This window comes from Crocuta crocuta, unplaced genomic scaffold, assembly GCF_008692635.1.
Source record: "Crocuta crocuta isolate KB4526 unplaced genomic scaffold, BGI_CrCroc_1.0 scaffold165, whole genome shotgun sequence".
NCBI lineage: Eukaryota > Metazoa > Chordata > Mammalia > Carnivora > Hyaenidae > Crocuta > Crocuta crocuta.
In genome coordinates this window covers 4,552,413-4,570,270 of record NW_027530502.1, presented here as the reverse complement: position 1 = coordinate 4,570,270, position 17,858 = coordinate 4,552,413, and the positions used below count along the sequence as shown (strand labels likewise).

General features: G+C 37.0%; 1 protein-coding gene across 1 annotated transcript in view; it reads right to left on the bottom strand.

The window, feature by feature from the left end:
• Positions 1–17,858, bottom strand: part of CDK14 (cyclin dependent kinase 14) — a 563,883-nt gene that overhangs the window by 326,148 nt on the left and 219,877 nt on the right. Inside the window, exon 6 of the mRNA XM_077766835.1 lies at positions 2,957–3,051. Within this exon, the coding sequence (XP_077622961.1) occupies positions 2,957–3,051 (95 nt within the window). The remainder of the gene's footprint in view (positions 1–2,956; positions 3,052–17,858) is intronic.

Genomic DNA, 17,858 nt, shown 5'->3' with positions numbered 1-17,858 from the left:
GGGGGGGGGAGAGGGAGGGAGACACAGAATCTGAAACAGGTTCCAGGCTCTGAGCTGTCAGCACAGAGCCCAACTCGGGAACAAGATTGTGACCTAGGCGAAAGTTGGCCGCTTAACCAACTGAGCCACCCAGGTGCTCCTGCACTCAGGTTCTTAAGAGCAGGATAAGGGAGGTGGTGGAAAGAAAAAGAAAATTTCTTTTTTTCCTCTTCAGACCAAAAGCTCCATTTAAGTAAAGGTGTAAAAATAAACAAGAGATACAACATTACAATTAGTAATCAGAGTAATATGGGTCTGAGTCTCTTTTACATGCTACAAGATCCTGGAAAAGTACCTAATCTCCCAAATCCTTAGTTTTCTCCTTTGTAAAGTACTGAAATTCATAGTTCCATAGGCTGTTGAGAATATAAAAAATGGTAATGAATGTAAAACCTCCAGCACAGTGTTTCGCACAGAACTCAATAAATTTTAGTTGCTGATTTTTAGTACTGTGGTCATAATTGTCTTAAATATTCTTTCACCTCCCTTTCTAATCTATCACTCATCATCCCAGGCCCTCAGTGCCCTCCTATTTCCTACCTTATTTCCCTCACCTAGATCTGCTCTTAATTCCCAAGGCATTTCATGCTTTGAAATACTATTGCCTTTCTACCGCTATGAAACACACAAGAGAAGAGCAGAATTTATTTCTGCTAGGTACTATGAGGAAAGCAATCTGACTAATCATTAAAATATGTACTAGCCTTAATATTCCTGGAGACATCAGTATGTGTACAAATAACAAGCAATGAAAAAGCACTATAAAAAATAAAAACCTTAGGAAATATTCAAGGGAGTTATTTTTATACTAGACACTTGCCACATGGTCAGACCAAAGCTGCCAAGGAATCAGCATCTCCTCCGCTCTAATTGGAAAGACTCCTGTAAGGTATTTCTACAGCCTGGAGCTCTTCCCCACCCCTACCCCAACTCTGATTTCAGAGACCCATTGAAACATTTTACTTAAACAAAACCCAAACAAACTTCAGTTGCAACAACAAAAAGTACTTTACCCAAGAGAGTAAAACAATAGGAAATGAAAAGAATAGAAAAAGACAAAGGTGGAAAGGAGGATGGCAAAGGACAATGGGGAAGTGAAGGGAAAAAGGTGGAGTGGGGAACCAAGGAGAGAAAAGGCAGGGCAGTCCAAAGCCAGGAATAACACATGCTTGCCCCATTCTATGAATCTAAACAGGTTAAGCTTAACTCCCCCAGAGAAGTCAGGAAGAAAAATGTTGCTTGAAAAGTACCATGTATGTCCACACTATATTATGTGGTTGACTGACGAGGGATGGCTCCACAAGAATTGGGACCAGGGAAAATTTCACTCACACAAAGAAGAGTGATTGTTTAAAAGTGAGTCTTAGTCAGTTAGCAAATATCGCAGGACATATTTAAAAGTCAGCCTTAATCAGTTAGCAAATATTTCAGGACAATGAATTTCGTTTATGTGGCAACCTCCACAGAATATAAAACCATCAAGTGACACGTGATCTGAAACACACATTTTTAGCCTCACAATTATATTGAGTTTTCTTTTAAGATTTGGAGGACATATTTTCATATTATTTCTGTTAGTTTTTCTATTAATATAAATGATTTTAAAGGTCACACTACTTTTCTTCCTTTTAGCTTAATTATCTAATTTGGGGGGAGGGAATAAGTACATTTTTGAAATCTATTTTCCATAAAATACCAAAGTTAGTCAACCATACTAAGAAAAATATAGATTTAATTGCAATATTGCAACTAGACCTACTGGAAAATAGGAAACAAAAATTCTAATTCTAAACCAACTGAATATGTTATTGACTCCAAAATCACTGATTAAACAAAAGAAATTATATTTGCATTGATGTGTGAATCTGCATCCATTCTTGGTAGCATGTAATATATTCAACTGCTGAGCTTTAGCTGTCCTGGTAGCCACATTACCATATTATTCAAATGTATCTATCATTTATATGTAAATAGAGAAGAGAAATAGCTTCTTCATAAGACAACAATTTTCAAATGATAAACAGACACAGGCAGACATTAGCAAGATAAAAATGTTGCAAATATGCATTTTATTTTATATTAAAAAATGGAAACTATTTCAAATTTTTTTAAAAAAGTAGTGTGGTAATTACAAAATGGGATCCTAATACATTCACAATACCAACAGCTACCCTTCTAAATAAAAGTCTCCACCAATGTCATCTGTATCGTATAAATTACATGTTCTCAGATCCATCTGTGAAAATTGGGATGTTAATTATCATGGTTACATTTCATGATTCCACAGTTAAATGCTGAAATGGTGCTACATAAATACCATATGTTTTTCTAAGAGAAACGGAGAAAGATTAATTATGAGTTCAAGTCCAAGTCTTCCAGCGGTAATACTCTCAACACAATAAGATCATTACATTGTGTGCTATGCAAATTGGAAGTTTTAATTAATAGCTGAAAATACCAACTGAGGGGAAAAACTATGAGGTCTAAATTATAAGTATTAGGCTTTCCTCCACCAAAAAACCAACAACAACAACAACAACAAAACCCACACAACCTTAATAAACATGCTTCTGAGAAACCAAGTTACAAGTCCAAAGGAAAAGAAAAAATTGTCTGTGAACATCTTTTGATGGAGTAATCACCACTGTGCTGTTTAATCCTACTTGATAAGCCAAAGAATTAGAGCATATAAAAGTAACAATAGGTTATAAATAGATAATATACCCATTATATATCTATAAATATATATCTATATCAATAAATAATATATCTTAACATTTTTCTGGGTTTTTCAAAATTATGCAAACTTACTGGATAAAATACTCACTTCAGTATAGCAACCTAAATAAGAAACACTATGATAATACTATAAGAATTTTATATATATTTGGAAAATATGAATTCTTATTTTACTCACCACATATTCAAACACAAGTGTCAGCGTTTCCTTGGTGTGGATGATGTCATGAAGCAGCACTATGTTAGCATGTTTTAGTCCTTTTAACAGAGAAGCTGTAAAACAAAATAGAAAAAGAGACAATGGGTAACAATCAACTGATATATTACATTATCATTTTGTCAGATGTGACCTCTATTTTCCCATTTTCCAAGACAAAAATTATTCAGAATCAAGGACAGAGGAACAGCGTTTTCACTTAGATGAAGAGCTTCCTATTATTTCACTTGTTATTTGTTATTAACCTCTAGGTAAAGTCCATTATGACCCAAGGACATGCTTGGTATGATCTCAATTGTTTGAAATTTGTTAAGGTTTGTTTTATTACCCAGGATATGCTTGATCTTGGTAAACGTGCCAGATGTATGGAGAATATATATTCTGCTGAAGTTGGGTGGAAAGTTCTATAAATGCCAATTAGATTCTGTTGGTTGAGTGTGTCCTTGAATTCTTCTATACACTTGCTATTTTCTGCATAATGATTCTATTAGTGACTAAGACAATTGTAACTGGGAATTTGTCAATTTCTCATTTGAATTCTGCCAGGTTTTGCTTTGTGTATTTTGAAGCTCTGGTGTTCACTGTATATGCATTTGGAGTTGCTATGTTTTCTTTGTGAACTGGCTCCTTTATATATATAAAATATCTCACTTGGTTTTGGTAATTTTCTTTGCTCTGGGCCTATTTTGTCAGATATTAATATAACCACTTCTGCTTACTTTTGATGGTGTATTTGTTTACATCTTTTAACCTACTAAAATCACTATATTTGAATATATAAGTGTCTTACAGACAGCATATCATTGGGCTATGGGCTTTTTAAATCCATTCTGTCATGAGGTGAATGAATACCTCAGTCAGTTAAGTGTCTGACTTCGACTCGCAGTCTGTGAGTTCAAGCCCCATATTGGGCTCTGTGCTGACAGATCAGAGCCTGGAGCCTGCTTCAGATTCTGTGTCTCTTTCTCTCTCTGTTCTTCTTCCACTCATGCTCTATATCTCTCTGTCTCTCAAAAATAAATAAATTAAATCCATTTTGCCAATCACTTTTAAGTGGTACTTAGGCCATTTACATCTAATTCAAATGTTAGTATACTGGGTCACCTGACATTTGAATCTATTTTCTCTTGGACATGTTATAACTTAGACTTCATTTCCAATTTGATTCTGTCTTTTCTTCTATATTTCCCAAAGGTTCAATTAACTTACTTTATTGTGTTTTTTGTGCATTTTTCTTCTGAACTTTTGTATTAACAATTCAAGGTGGGATTTTTAGATTTCATATACCCAAGAGCCTGAATGAGAAAATTTAATTCATTTTACAGTATTGTATACAGTTTTCTTCAATTTTATGCTTGCCTTTTTTTTTATTTTAGAGAGAGAATAAGAGCACATGAGTGGGGGAAGGGGACAGTGAGAGAGAGACAAAGAGAGACGGGTGGGGGGGGATCTTAAGCAGGCTCCATGCTAAGCGTGGAGCCCAAAGCAGGGCCCATAATTTCACAATCCTAAGATCATGGCCTGAGCCAAAATCAAGAATTAGACACTTAACCAACTGAGCTACCCAGGAGCCCTTATGGTTGCTTTTTTGAAAAGCATTTTTATCAGCTGAAATGCATTGTTTTATATTTTCTGAGTTTTTATGGCATTTTATATAGATCTGTTTGTTTTATATTCACTCAAAGGGCTGCATTCTTAGTTTGAGTCCTCTCTTACATAAGTTCTTCTCTCCTCTATGTAGTTTTTTTGGATGGTGCAGGTGGGAGAAAGGGAAAGAGTTTGGGTGTTTTGTTTCTTTTTCATTTCTATAGGATCCTTAATTTCTCCCTAGTCTTTCCTTCTTTATGTTCACTGCCATGTCTTCAAGGGGTACTACCCTTTTGCTATATATCTGAATCTCTCCCATAGACACTTTCCGATGCCTACCAGTTCCAATCCCATTCAGTTTTTATCTTTTCTATGGTCAGTGCTGTGAACTACATGGAGTCCCAGTTTTCTCTTTCTGTAATGATTTTTATCTGTGCTTTCATCTCAGCTCTCCATACCCCTCTACTCTTTTTCACAGTGTCTTAAACCTGTCTAAAGCTTCCCTCGCACCACTTTGCAACTGCAGGCTTGTGGCATCTCCTAATGCTTTTAAAGATGTGGGTCATATGCTCTTTTATTTGGTCTCTCTGTTGGATTTATAACTTTTGGAGAAGCGGGAGTGGAAGGATTCAAGATTAAACAGCCACCGTTCATTGTCCTCCAAACTTCATGTCCTAGTTCAAGGCCTGATTCATAGTAGCAACTCAATAAATTTACTGATTGTGATTCATTTAAGTTCCCCAGTGGGGACACACACACCTCCACAACACACACACACTTTGAATAGTCTTTGAAAGAGAAAGTACCTGCTACCATCTGGCAGTTCCTCCTCCTTCAATTTATCTTCCTTTTACTATGAGACCGGCACTAGCCCCATATCTCAGTCTGTTAACAGCTAACACTCATTTCTCATTTTCAACACAAGGCCCTTTGATATCTACCCTTCCAAAAAATCCAGAGAAGACTGGCTAACACTGCTGTCAACTTCAAGATCTGGGCAAAGAATGGCTCTTAAATTCGATTCCTTCCTCCACATAAGTCTCCTCTTCTTTTTTTAAATTAAAAAAAGGAATGAGACAACTCCACCTCCTGCTATAATAATCAGACTCAATGCAACACTGCATACCACAAATAAATAAATACCTTTAGATTTCCCTTTTTTTTTTATATAAATAATACCACAAAGGAAATAACCAGGTTTAATATATATATCCTTTAGAATTACCTCCCTGTAATGAATTGTGAAAAATAGAACTGCAGAGTAAAAAGCCATGAAATATTTACAAGACATTACTTATTAATTAAATAAGTGAATTTAGTCTTACATCTTTCAAGCCCTGTTAAGAATAAAGGAACCATGGAAGATGGGGAAAAAATATGCGAGTAATAATGTACCATGGAAGTAACCAATCTTATCAAATAACCACAGCCCTTATTAAATAAGCATATGAGAATTTTATATACCATAAGCACAAGTATTAATTTAAAGATAAACTCTTTTTCATCCCTCAGAACAGAAATAAACATAATTATTTCCCCCTATGTCAGTGACCATTTGAGTACAATACTCAAAGAACAGGAGCTTCCATCATTATTTATTTTAATTAATCTTCAATTTTGTGAAGAAAGAAAAGACAAATCATTTTGCCTGTGTTCTGTCAAGAACTTGTAATCATTCACTTATTCATCAAGTACTTATTAAGAACCTAGTTACTGACACTGGAGGCCCTGGATAAATTCTTGATACCCAATAATACTGCAAAATCATATCTTTAAAAAATGATTTCTAATGCCACACATAAATCCTAATGTAAACCTTGGACTTTGGGTGAAAATGATGTGTTAGTGTAGGTTATCCGTTGTAACGAATGTATCACTCTGATAAGAGATGTTGATAGCAGGGGAGGCTTAGGGGCATTGGTGGGAAGGAGGTAAGTGGTGGTGGGCAGGGGTTATATGAGAACTCTCTGTACTTGTCACTCAATTTTGCTGTGAACCTAAAACTGTATTTAAAAATTAAAGTCTAGGGGCACCTGGGTGGTTAAGTCAGTTAAACATCTGACTTTGGCTCAGGCCATGGGCTCTGGTCATGATCTTGAGCTCCGTGTCAGTTAGAGCCCCGTTGCCAGTTTCTGTGCTGACACCTAGATCCTGCTTCAGATTTGGTGTCTCCCTCTCTCTCCACCCCTTCCCTGCTCATACTCTGTCTCTCTCAAAAATAAAAATCAAAAATTAAAAAAAAATTTTTAATAAATAAACTCAATTGGGGCCCCTGGGTGGCTCAGTTGGTTAAGTGTCTGACTCTTGGTTTCAGCTCAGGTCATGATCTAATGGCTCATGAATTCTAGCCCCACATTGGTCTCTGCACTGACAGTGCGGAGCCTGCTTAGGATTCTCTCTTTCCCTATCTCTCTGCTCCTCCCTTGCTCTGTCTCTCTTTCTCAAAATAAATAAATAAACATTAAAAAAATAAAGTCTATTAAAAAATAAAAATAAAAAGATATACCCATGGTCCAACATTCTAAAAAAAAGCGAGTCTGGATTATTTAATATTTTATTAAAAAGAAAAATGATATTTTAGAGTTGTAATCACCACGCAAAAGGGCCTTTACTATGCATTTCCCAGAATGGCAGAGAAGGTATACAGACCAAGTTCTAGCATGACCTCAATGAGAGCGAGCTATTATCAGAGCTATTGTTATCACTATGATTTTCTATAGATTTCTCCATCCAAATCTGTTTTGGAACCATATAATATATCCTTAATCCCAAGATAAACTTGAATAAACATATGTTTGGTCCAAAGAAGGCCACTCAGAAAGAGAATTAATTCATGTAGCTGGTTCCAATACTGGAAGACGACAAGAAGTGTGTTCCCTCTGAAACTGGGTGAGTAGCAGCAGCATGCAGTCCAAGGCCAGAGAAGTCCAAGCTGCCATGGGAAGGCCTTCTTCTTCCTCTCACATGTGTCCACCATGGGCAGGCTAGCTTTATACAGTAAAAACCTTGGGGCATCTGGGTGACTGAGTTGGTTGAGTGTACAACTCTTGATATCAGCTCAGATCATGATTCCAGAGTTGTGAGATCAAGCCCCAGGTCAGGCTCTCCACTGAGCATGCAGCCTGCTTAGGATTCTCTCTCTCCCTCTCTCTCTGCCCCCCTCCAGTTGGTGCATGCACTTGCCTATACTCTCTCTCCCTCAAAATATGTAAACACTGAAAATAAACCTTGTAGCAATAATATCTACAAATTTATATTATCTGAGCTTTGTAAATTAGCACACATGAGAAAATAATTATGACAATAAAATCACAGCACATAAAAGGTGAAGGAACCACCATTATATAGTCTTACAATAGAAGTTTTGTATTATTAATTAATTATTATATTTAAAATATTCTGTAATTATTAATTACAATTATTATTAATTTCAATAGTCTTAAAATAGATTTTTATATTATAAATTATTATATTTAAAATATTTTGTAATTATTAATTATAATTATTATTAATTTCAATAATTTATAATCTTCTGTCTTTTAATTATTCAACTAGCTCATCAGCTTTAAACAATTAAAACTTTATTAAATAGCTAGCTTTCAGATATCAATCTGGGGGCCAATTTCACATTTGCTCATTTTAAAAAGAACACTTGCGCCTGCACTAGTCCTCTGGGGCTGACTGATCCTCAGAGATCAATATTTCAAACCACAGTGGGATATTTGAAAATGATGGCCGGATACGGTTCTTCATACCTACCCAGTTCAGGATGCATATATGTGAAATGAATCAAAGACTTATAGGAAACATATTATCTGAAAGGAACCTGGCTTTCTAAGGCAAGTTTTGGAAACATACCGTACAACAGATCTGTATAACCTTGTCCAATTTCATTTTTCAACTTATCCTCTTAGCCTGTCAAATTTAGTAATGATCTATCCTTATCAGTAACAACCCCAGAAAGGTACTGAAGTTTCCACTAAATTAAGAATCCCATGCCCGGAGGATCCTCTGCCTTAGGACTTTTTTTTAACCACCCCTCTATGCACCTCCGCCACATTACCACCTTTATCTCACCACTTACACCTAAATTGTTGCTCATTCCTCAAAGTAATGTCTTCATACTCGTCATTTCCCAAGGCATTTCTCCCACAATTTCAGTAAAATCGAATTCCTGCCATCATTCACCTTGGGAAAAAATGTTTTCCCCCCTCCTGACAGTGACTAATAAGAAAAAAAAGTCATGTCATGTTTTATATATTTTTGACCACTTCTACTGAAGACTCAGAGTCTCTACATTTATTTCCAATAAGTCTCAATTATTACATATTTTAGATTTTTTTAAATGTGTATTTATTATTTGTTAGAGAGAGAGAGAGCATGGGGAAAGGGCAGAGAGAGAGGAAGACACAGAATCCAAAGCAGGTTCCAAGCTCCAAGATGTCTGCTAACAGCCTGACGAAGGACCGGAACCCATGAACTATAAGATCATGACCAGAGTCAAAGTCAGACGCTTAAGTGATGGAACCACCCAGGCACCCTACAGATTTTGAGATTTTTAAGTACATTTATATACACTTTTAAAGTAAACTATCACTTAAATAAGTACCAATGTCTATATCTGAAAGTAAACCCTCTTTCTTTTCAGATTGACATAATGAATTTGCATTTAAAAAAGGATACAGCCACTAATTTCATAGCTGATGGCAGACAAACAGCATTGAAGGGTGGAAACCCATCTATGATATCTATCAACATCAGGGAAGGTGACAGACCTGACTAGCTCAGAGGCTGCCAATGCAGCAGCCACTGCTCCCAGCGAGTTGCCAGAAACTATAATTCCTGCTGTTACCAAGGCAAGTGAGTCTCCTGGGCTGCCAAGTCAGACCAGTGATTAGCACCTACAAGTTCTAAAACCAATATGTCTCCCTTTTCAAGACAAACACTGTCAAAATAATACCCCATGTAATCCTAATAATATCACGGGTATACCACATGTTATTTTCCCATCGTTTGCTGACAAACAAATCCTGTAACGCTAGCGTTAGTAATTCCAACATGGTTGGTTTCTCCACAAATTTTAAGTAAACATATGGCAACATTTTAAAATTCATTTCATCAGTGAGGTTTGAAACAGTTCAACTGTACCTGATGTACAAGACTTGTAATCTAGGGCTCAGGGTAAAATTCTAACAACAGTTTCAGGACTGTGATGTTGAGACAATACAAAAACAGAAAAACACGCCTGTTCATAAAGATAATTGTGCCTCTGAAAAGTCCCAGTAGGACAGAATGACACAGGGAGCCTCCCTGAGTCTGGTAGCAGGATTCAGATACCTGCTGATCAGCCATACTGAAATCTTCACCTCCCTCTTTGAGAATAAACATCTTCAATTTCCACTCTGACTTGGAAGAGAGAAATTTCACCTAAATTCTGATCTCATCATGATTAAATAAATTTTGAATTAATAGAAGAGTTCAGAGTATGTTCATTCATTTCATTAAGCTCACATTGTAGTGGTGATTTTAAAAAGTAATGTTAACAGAGAAAGAAAGGACAAAACCCTTCTTTAATATATCAGTTTTCTAGGTCATTATTTGATATCCTAGTAGGAAAGGAAAGACCACAAACAAACACAACCTATCCTGGCTCCCTCCCCCTTTAGTCTCTGAAGAAATAGTGTATGTACATTTTCCTCTCTTTTTTTTAAATGTGTTCTTTTCCAGAGGGGTAGATGGAGAACCTGACATTTCTAGAAGATAAAAATTACTACCCATTAAACCCAAGAAGCCAAACATAACTCAAGCTACAACTAAAATAGATGTGAACTATTTCCTTTAAGCCCACTGGTAGTTAGCTCTATGGGCTGCTGAAATTCACTTTATACTGGAAATAATAAGACTACTTACTTTCAATGAGATGTTACTTTGCCAATGAATTCTGAAATTTTTTATAGTTTATTGTCAAGTTGGATTACATATAACACCCAGTGCTCATCTCAACAAGTGCCCTCCACCATGCCTATCACCCCCTTCCCCTCTGCCCCACCCCCATCAGTCCTCAGTTTGTTCTCAGCATTAAAGAGACTCTCTTGGTTTGCCTCCCTCCCTCTCCCCAACTATTTTTCCCCTTCTTCTCCCACTTCGAGCTCCGTTAACTTCCTCCTAATCCACCTATATGTGCAAACATATGGTATCAGTCCTTCTCTGCCTGACATATTTCTCTCAGCATAATACCCTCAAGTTCCATTCACGTTGCTACACATGGCCAGATTTCATTCTTTCTCTATCCTGTGTAGTATTCTNTTGATTCCCTTGCCTTTGGGGATGTGTCAAGTAAGAAATTTCTGCGCTTGAGGTCAAGGAGCTTGTTTCCTGCCTTCTCCTCTAGTGTTTTGATGGTTTTCTGTCTCACGTTCAGGTCCTTTATCCATTTTGGGTTTATTTTTGCATATGGTGTGAGAAAATGATCTAGTTTCATTCTTCTGGATGTTGCTGTCCAGTTCTCCNTGGTCTATGTGTCTGTTTTTGTGCCAATACCATACTGTCTTGATGATGACAGCTTTGTAGTAGAGGCTAAAGTCTGGGATGGTGATACCTCCCGTTTTGGTTTTATTCTTCAGTATTACTTTGGCAATTCAGGGTCTTTTGTGGTTCCATACAAATTGTATGATAGTTTGTTCTAGCTTGAGAAGAATGCTGGTGCAATTTTGATTGCAATTGCACTGAATGTGTAGACTGCTTTGGGTAGTAATGACATTTCAAGAATATTTATTTTTCCGATCCATGAGCATGGAATGCTTTTCCATTTTTTTGTGTGTCTTCTTCAATTTCTATCATAAGTTTTCTATAGTTTTCATCATACAGATCTCCTATATCTTTGGTTAGGTTAATTCCTAGGTATTTTATGCAACTGTGAATGGGATCCGTTTCTTGATTTCTCTTTCTGTTGCTTCATTATTGGTGTATAAAAATGCAACTGATTTCTGTAAGTTGATTTTGTATCCTGCAACATTGCTTAATTCATGGATCAGTTCCAGTAGGCTTCTGGTGGAGCCTGTCGGGTTTTCTATGTGGAGGATCATGTCGTCTGTGTAAAGTGAAAGTTTGACTTCTTCTTTACCAATTCTGATGCCTTTTATTTCCTTTTGTTGTCTGATTGCTGATGCTAGGACTTCGAGCACTATCTTAAACAACAGTGGTGAGAGTGGACATCCCTGTCGTGTTCCTAATCTCAGGCGGAAGGCTCTCAGTTTTTCCCCACTGAGGATGATGTTAGCTGAGGGCTTCTCCTAGATGGCTTTGATGATGTTTAGGTTAAGTTCCTTCTATCCCGACTTTCTCGAGGGTCTTTATTAAGAAGAGATGCTGTATCTTGTCTAATGCTTTTTCTGCATCTATCGACAGGATCATATGGTTTTTATCTTTTCTTTTGTTAATGTGATGTATCACATTGACGGATTTGCAAATATTGAACCAGCCCTGTAACCCAGGAATGAATCTCACTTGATCTTGGTAGATAATTCTTTTTATATGCTGTTGGATTCGATTTGCGAGTATCTTGTTGAGGATTTTTGCATCCGTATTCATCAAGGATATTGGGCTGTAGTTCTCTTTTTTTGCTGAGTCTCCATCTGGCTTGGGAATCAAAGTGATGCTGGCTTCGTAAAATGAGTCTGGAAGTTTTCCTTCAATTTCTATTTTTTGGAATAGCTTGAGAAGAATGGGTATTAATTCTCTTTTAAATGTCTGGTTGAATTCCCCAGGGAAGCCATCTGGCCCAGGACTCTAAATTGTTGGGAGAATTTGGACAACTGATTCGATTTCCTAACAAGTTATGGGTCTGTTCAGATTTTCTATCTCTTCCCATGTGAATTTTGGTAGTTAGTATGTGCCAACAAGCTAGACAACTTAGAAGAAATGGACAAATTCCTAAACACGCATTCTAAATATTTTTATAGCTGAAATATTCTGAGGGGGAGAATCTCCTGGGTGAAGAGCAAAGGAATAAAACCCACAAAGAAACAAAAAATAAAACAATACATGCAGAAAAAGAAAAATTTGCTTGTGTAACTGTGTCTCAGAAGACTCGATGATCTAGACAGAGAAAGGGACAGATACACACCTCCCAGATTAACTTGTGAACAGTTCTGCAAAGTATGCTGGCTAGCTCAGCTGCATACCAGGAGAAATGCTATGGTTTTACTTAGTTCCTGACCTTTCCTCTAATGATGTCTAATATGAAACACACACACACACACTCTCTCTCATAAATTAACAAAGGAAAAACTTAAAGAATTACGTTAAAAAATGGAACCTTATCTTTTATTCCATTTTTTGCTTTTTATACTTTAATACACACACACATAGAGAGACTTGATTCATTATGTGGAAAAGAGATCATGGATAATCCAAAGCACAAAGTCAAAATGTCATACCATATAAACTTAATTTAGCTAAAACTGAATTCCAGATTTCGAGACCTGTTTCTTGACCACCAGTATCATTCAAACATGCGAAGATAATACAACACATTAGCAATACTTTATAAATATCACATAAATTGTTTTCTATCCATCAAAAAGTCTACTGTTTTTACTTGCTCCAGAACTAAGTTTTTCTATTTGGAGACAGAAATTTAAGCACACTGTATATTCCTCCTGTTTTGCTCCACTCCTAATTTCCCCAACATCACAAACCTGAAATGTGGTACTAGAAATTACAGACTCCACCATTCCCTCTTGCCATCAATATCTCTTTACCCACCATTTGACTACTGGCAAAGAACAGTCAGCTGGGGGCTATTTCCACACTGCAGCCTCACATCCACAGCAAATGCTGACTAAATCACCTCAAGGAACAGATTCCTCTAAAAGTATAGCTCAACCACATAAAACTAACCTGTGTTAGTAGGTCAAAAATTTTTTGACCTACTAACACAGCAATTTCACATGGTTCAACCTAAGAGAGTTTACCTGGTTCAAAGCAATTTTAACTTTTACAAATGAATTGTTATTTTTACCATTGCAAACATTCAAACCAATTAAATCTGGAACCAAATGGACTAAGAACCCACTCTGCCTAGGAAAAAAGAAGACTCTACTTACCAAACTATGGTTATAGCTGCGGGGAGGAATATAGAAACAACTTAATTTTCTACATGTACCTTTCTATATCATCTGAATTGTTGATGATACAGATATATTCCTTTTATAGTAAACAAGAGGTCTTGAAAAGTTCTTTACTACAAGTGGATTGGCTAAAGAGCACTGACATAGCACTGAAAATGACGTACAGATTTTTAACTACACAATTAATATGCAACTACAGAACAACTACCGTAATGAATCATTATGACTACAATGTCATTCTCCACTACGAATCCCTCTTCATTACTAATCCTTCCTCACTAGGGTACTGGTGCAAATCCTTGCATTATTAGGGTCCACCTTTACCTACCCTGGAACACTTCAGGCTCCATATCAGCCTTCAATTTGCTCACATATCACATGATAATCCAAAATGTTGACACTGTTTCTTGTCTACACAGTATTTCCCTGCATGAAGATTAATGTGCTCACCGAATCACCGAAAAAGATTCCTAGTTTTCTTGTCTCCAAGTACTCCCAGATGAACCTGTAAATGACCCACCAGCTGCCTTTCCATGCTCTAGCTAATCTTGTTCCTATTTGCCACTAGAAAGAGCCACACATGTATGTAGGTAGTACATGAAAGCACACATATAGTTTTCTCAGATGTAAACATCTTGCTCTTAACTTCTATAGAAACAAATCTTGCTAAGTGACAAGGTTGGGAATAGTGGCAGTCATGCTCTATGTACTACCATCTTAAGGCAGAAAAGAGACAATGTAGGAACTGAGGGTTTCTAGAAGACTTGTTAACAGAAGAGCTGGTTTTCGTCTGGCTATAACAACTAAGTCTACGAGCTCTTAGGTGGTTTGCTGTATTTGAACTACTTTATATTTTATTACATGGGTTACGTGTATAGTCAGTAAGAATACTACAAAGTATGCAATTTAAAAAAAAAGATATGTGGCTGAGCACCAATCCCCTTTATGTCTTCTGGTTAAGAAGAATAAATATTTATATCATGATAGTTATCACTGTGTGACTAGACTTAACCTTTCCTTACATGAAAATATGTAAATAGCTTTTATTGTATTTCACAAAAATAAACAGATGTCGAAGTGAGAAAACATTTTCTTTTCCATGGCTTCAAGCCCCAGTAAGTAGGAGCCAGCACATAGGAGGCTCGACTTTGCAAAATACCACTCAAAGGGTGGAACACAGTCAGATTTCTCCACAAAGTGGGGTAATGCTGCAGCTTATTTCCAGACACAGGGAACTCGACCACTCTTTGTTAGGAATTTGGCTGTTCTTGTGACCAGAGTCACAGCTACCGGCCTATCAAGAGGTGTTTCTCAAAGTGTGGTCCTTCAATGACCCACATCAATGTGAGTCACAAATGCTGGTGAAAATTGAGGAAACAAAAATATGCAGAACTATGGCCACAGGACTCCTGACTCCCGCTACAGTACAATGGTGTTTCTGAATCAAAATAAGCAACATCTACTTCTCTCACTGTCTTGATTTTCTTGCCTTCTTTCCTAGTGCTTTCTGTGGTCATAGTTTTTCTTTATCTTCATATCTACCCAGGTGTTGAGGGCAAAGCAAACAAACAAAACAAAACAAAACAAAAACACCCAAAAAACAAAAAACCCTGAAGCTGAAAAGATTGGAGACCACCGGAGGTACCTGTGCAGGTGTTCAGCTGAGCCATCACCACCTGGACTAAAGAGGTTTAAAAAGATAGTAATAAGAAGAGAACTAAAGGGAAACTGCTATTCAAATTATCTGTTGGATCAAGGCTCTTCCCTTCTTAAAACCTTTCAAGGGCTGCTTAGCAGGACTCACAGGACCTGCACAATTGGGCCCTTGACAGAGCTCCCCTCTGCTCCCCCGACCCTCCACCACACTCTGAACTGCAGCTACACAGTGTGCCTGCAGAGCTGGGGTCCCTGTGTGCTCTCACATCTCTGGGATGCTCCATCTGCCGGCCCCTCTCCCACAGCCTCAGAGCCACATGGTCCTACCAGCTCTTCAGATATCACCCTGGCTAGCATTTCCTTTGAAAGGTTCTGCTGACCCCCGTGGCTCAAGTTAGGGGCATTTTCAATGAGACCCTCTACACTGTGAGGTGTCCTATCCCAGTGTTAAAATTACCTGATTCCCTATTTCTACCTGCCTGTATCCCCATCACTCATTATTTGCTCTTACTCCAGCTGTGCTCATGGCATGCAATTTGGTGCTGAGTTTAGAGAAGAGGCCTGTTAAGTGCAGAATGAATAACGCATGCATAAATAAGAAAAATAAAATCCTTAAATGATCTTCCATAAATTGCTGCAAGTGGCACAGTTCCTAGTACTGCACTTTGCTGTGGGCTGGTTATCTTATTATAATGTGTTTAGTTCAGCCTGGATGTGTTGATCGAAATAAATGTGTTCTCATCGTGTAATAACTGACAAACACACTGAGGCTATACATTTCACTGAATTTTAAAAAGAAGCAAAGAAGCACTCTATAGGATGTTATTAGCAGCTTCCCTTTCATAAGTAGGTGAAATGCTGTGTACTAATGCTATAACTAAAAAGTCATTATTTTATTTCCACTCACATTTCAGATTATGGAGAGATCGTAAAAGATTTGTTTGAAATTGTATTTCAAAAAGTTCATGTTAAAAACTACTATTACATCCTGACATTTTACCTGGAACGAGATAAGCTCAATAAACAATAAGGCAACATCAATGAGAAAAGAAAAGGTTCTAAACCATATGTAACTTTACAGTAGACTGAAATCCAACCCACAGACTTGGTTTATCAGCTTGTGTATTGTTTTAGAAATTTACTAAGTATTTAAAAACTGGAGGATTTCACATAAAATGCACTACTTTGGCTTTTCTAGAAAAACCAAACATGGATAATAGTTGTGTGTCCAGAGCTACAAACTGGCCCCTTATATAAGACATTACTGCTACTCTTCCCAACCCTGTTTGCCCCCACAAGAGTGCCAGAGGCTACTACAGCCAGATACCTGATGGACCTTTAAGTTTGTGATCTCTGAATCACTATCTGAGTGTCACGTGCAAGAGTCCATTACCTTGACTGCATATAAAGTAACAATTATCAAGAAACTGGAAGCAGCCAATTCAAAGTGGGTTTCGTGAGTCCCACAAACCAGAGAGTAAGGAAGGGGATGAGAAGGAAAACAAGGAAAATGTTATTACAGCAAGATCATAATTCCTACCAAAGAAAAATAGATAGAAATGAAATTATAACCATTTTAAATTCCTCATCTCAAAGCCCCACGGAGACCCACTGGGTGGAATAGTAACCCCTTAGGAATTTTAGAACAGGACTTTTTTTTATATATATGTCATTTTGAATACAGATTCACTGACTGATGGATCCAAACAGGCCTTGGAGAACCTTCAGTCCAACTGATGCAGTTTTAGATGAGAATACTGTAGCCCAGAGAGACTGTCAAAAGTCATACAATTTGGTACATCACTTCTTTCTAGCCCTCTTTTTCTCCAATTCATTCTCAGAGAAACAGGGAGAATGTCAGGCATTAAACATCTGATATTTACATCTTTGGGAAATGAGAAACAAAAAAACAAAACAGACAAAACAAAACAAAACAAAACAAAAACCAAGAGCCAGATCTCTGATTTCCAAACTATTATACCAGGCTTCTACCTATAAAACTGTGAAGTTTAAAGTCTGAGAGAACTACACACAATGCTTATGATGGCCTGGCAGACCCCATCCCCCAACAAACAAACAAAGGACTGAACTGGGAGCAGGGCAATCATCAGGGAGGAAACCTAAAGCATGAAACTGAGAACAAATTAATTCAAATAATATTTAACACTTGCAAAGATATAAGGAAATAAAGATACTCAGACACTATTTGAAGTCAGATGTTACTAAGGTGGGAGAGGAGATTGGTCACATCTATTAAAAATTAAAATGCTTCTCACAGGCCTTAAATTAGCATTTCTCCTGGAAATTTATAGACATATATGTAGAAATAAGCAGAGATACATTAATAAGAATGATTTCTTTTGTTCTTAGTAAACAGTGAAAAATCTGAAATATTCTAAACTGCTCATTCATTGCGTCCTGGTTAAACAAAATATGGCATATTCATGTAACAAATAAAAATTGTTTAGCTATTAAAAGGAATGCAATAC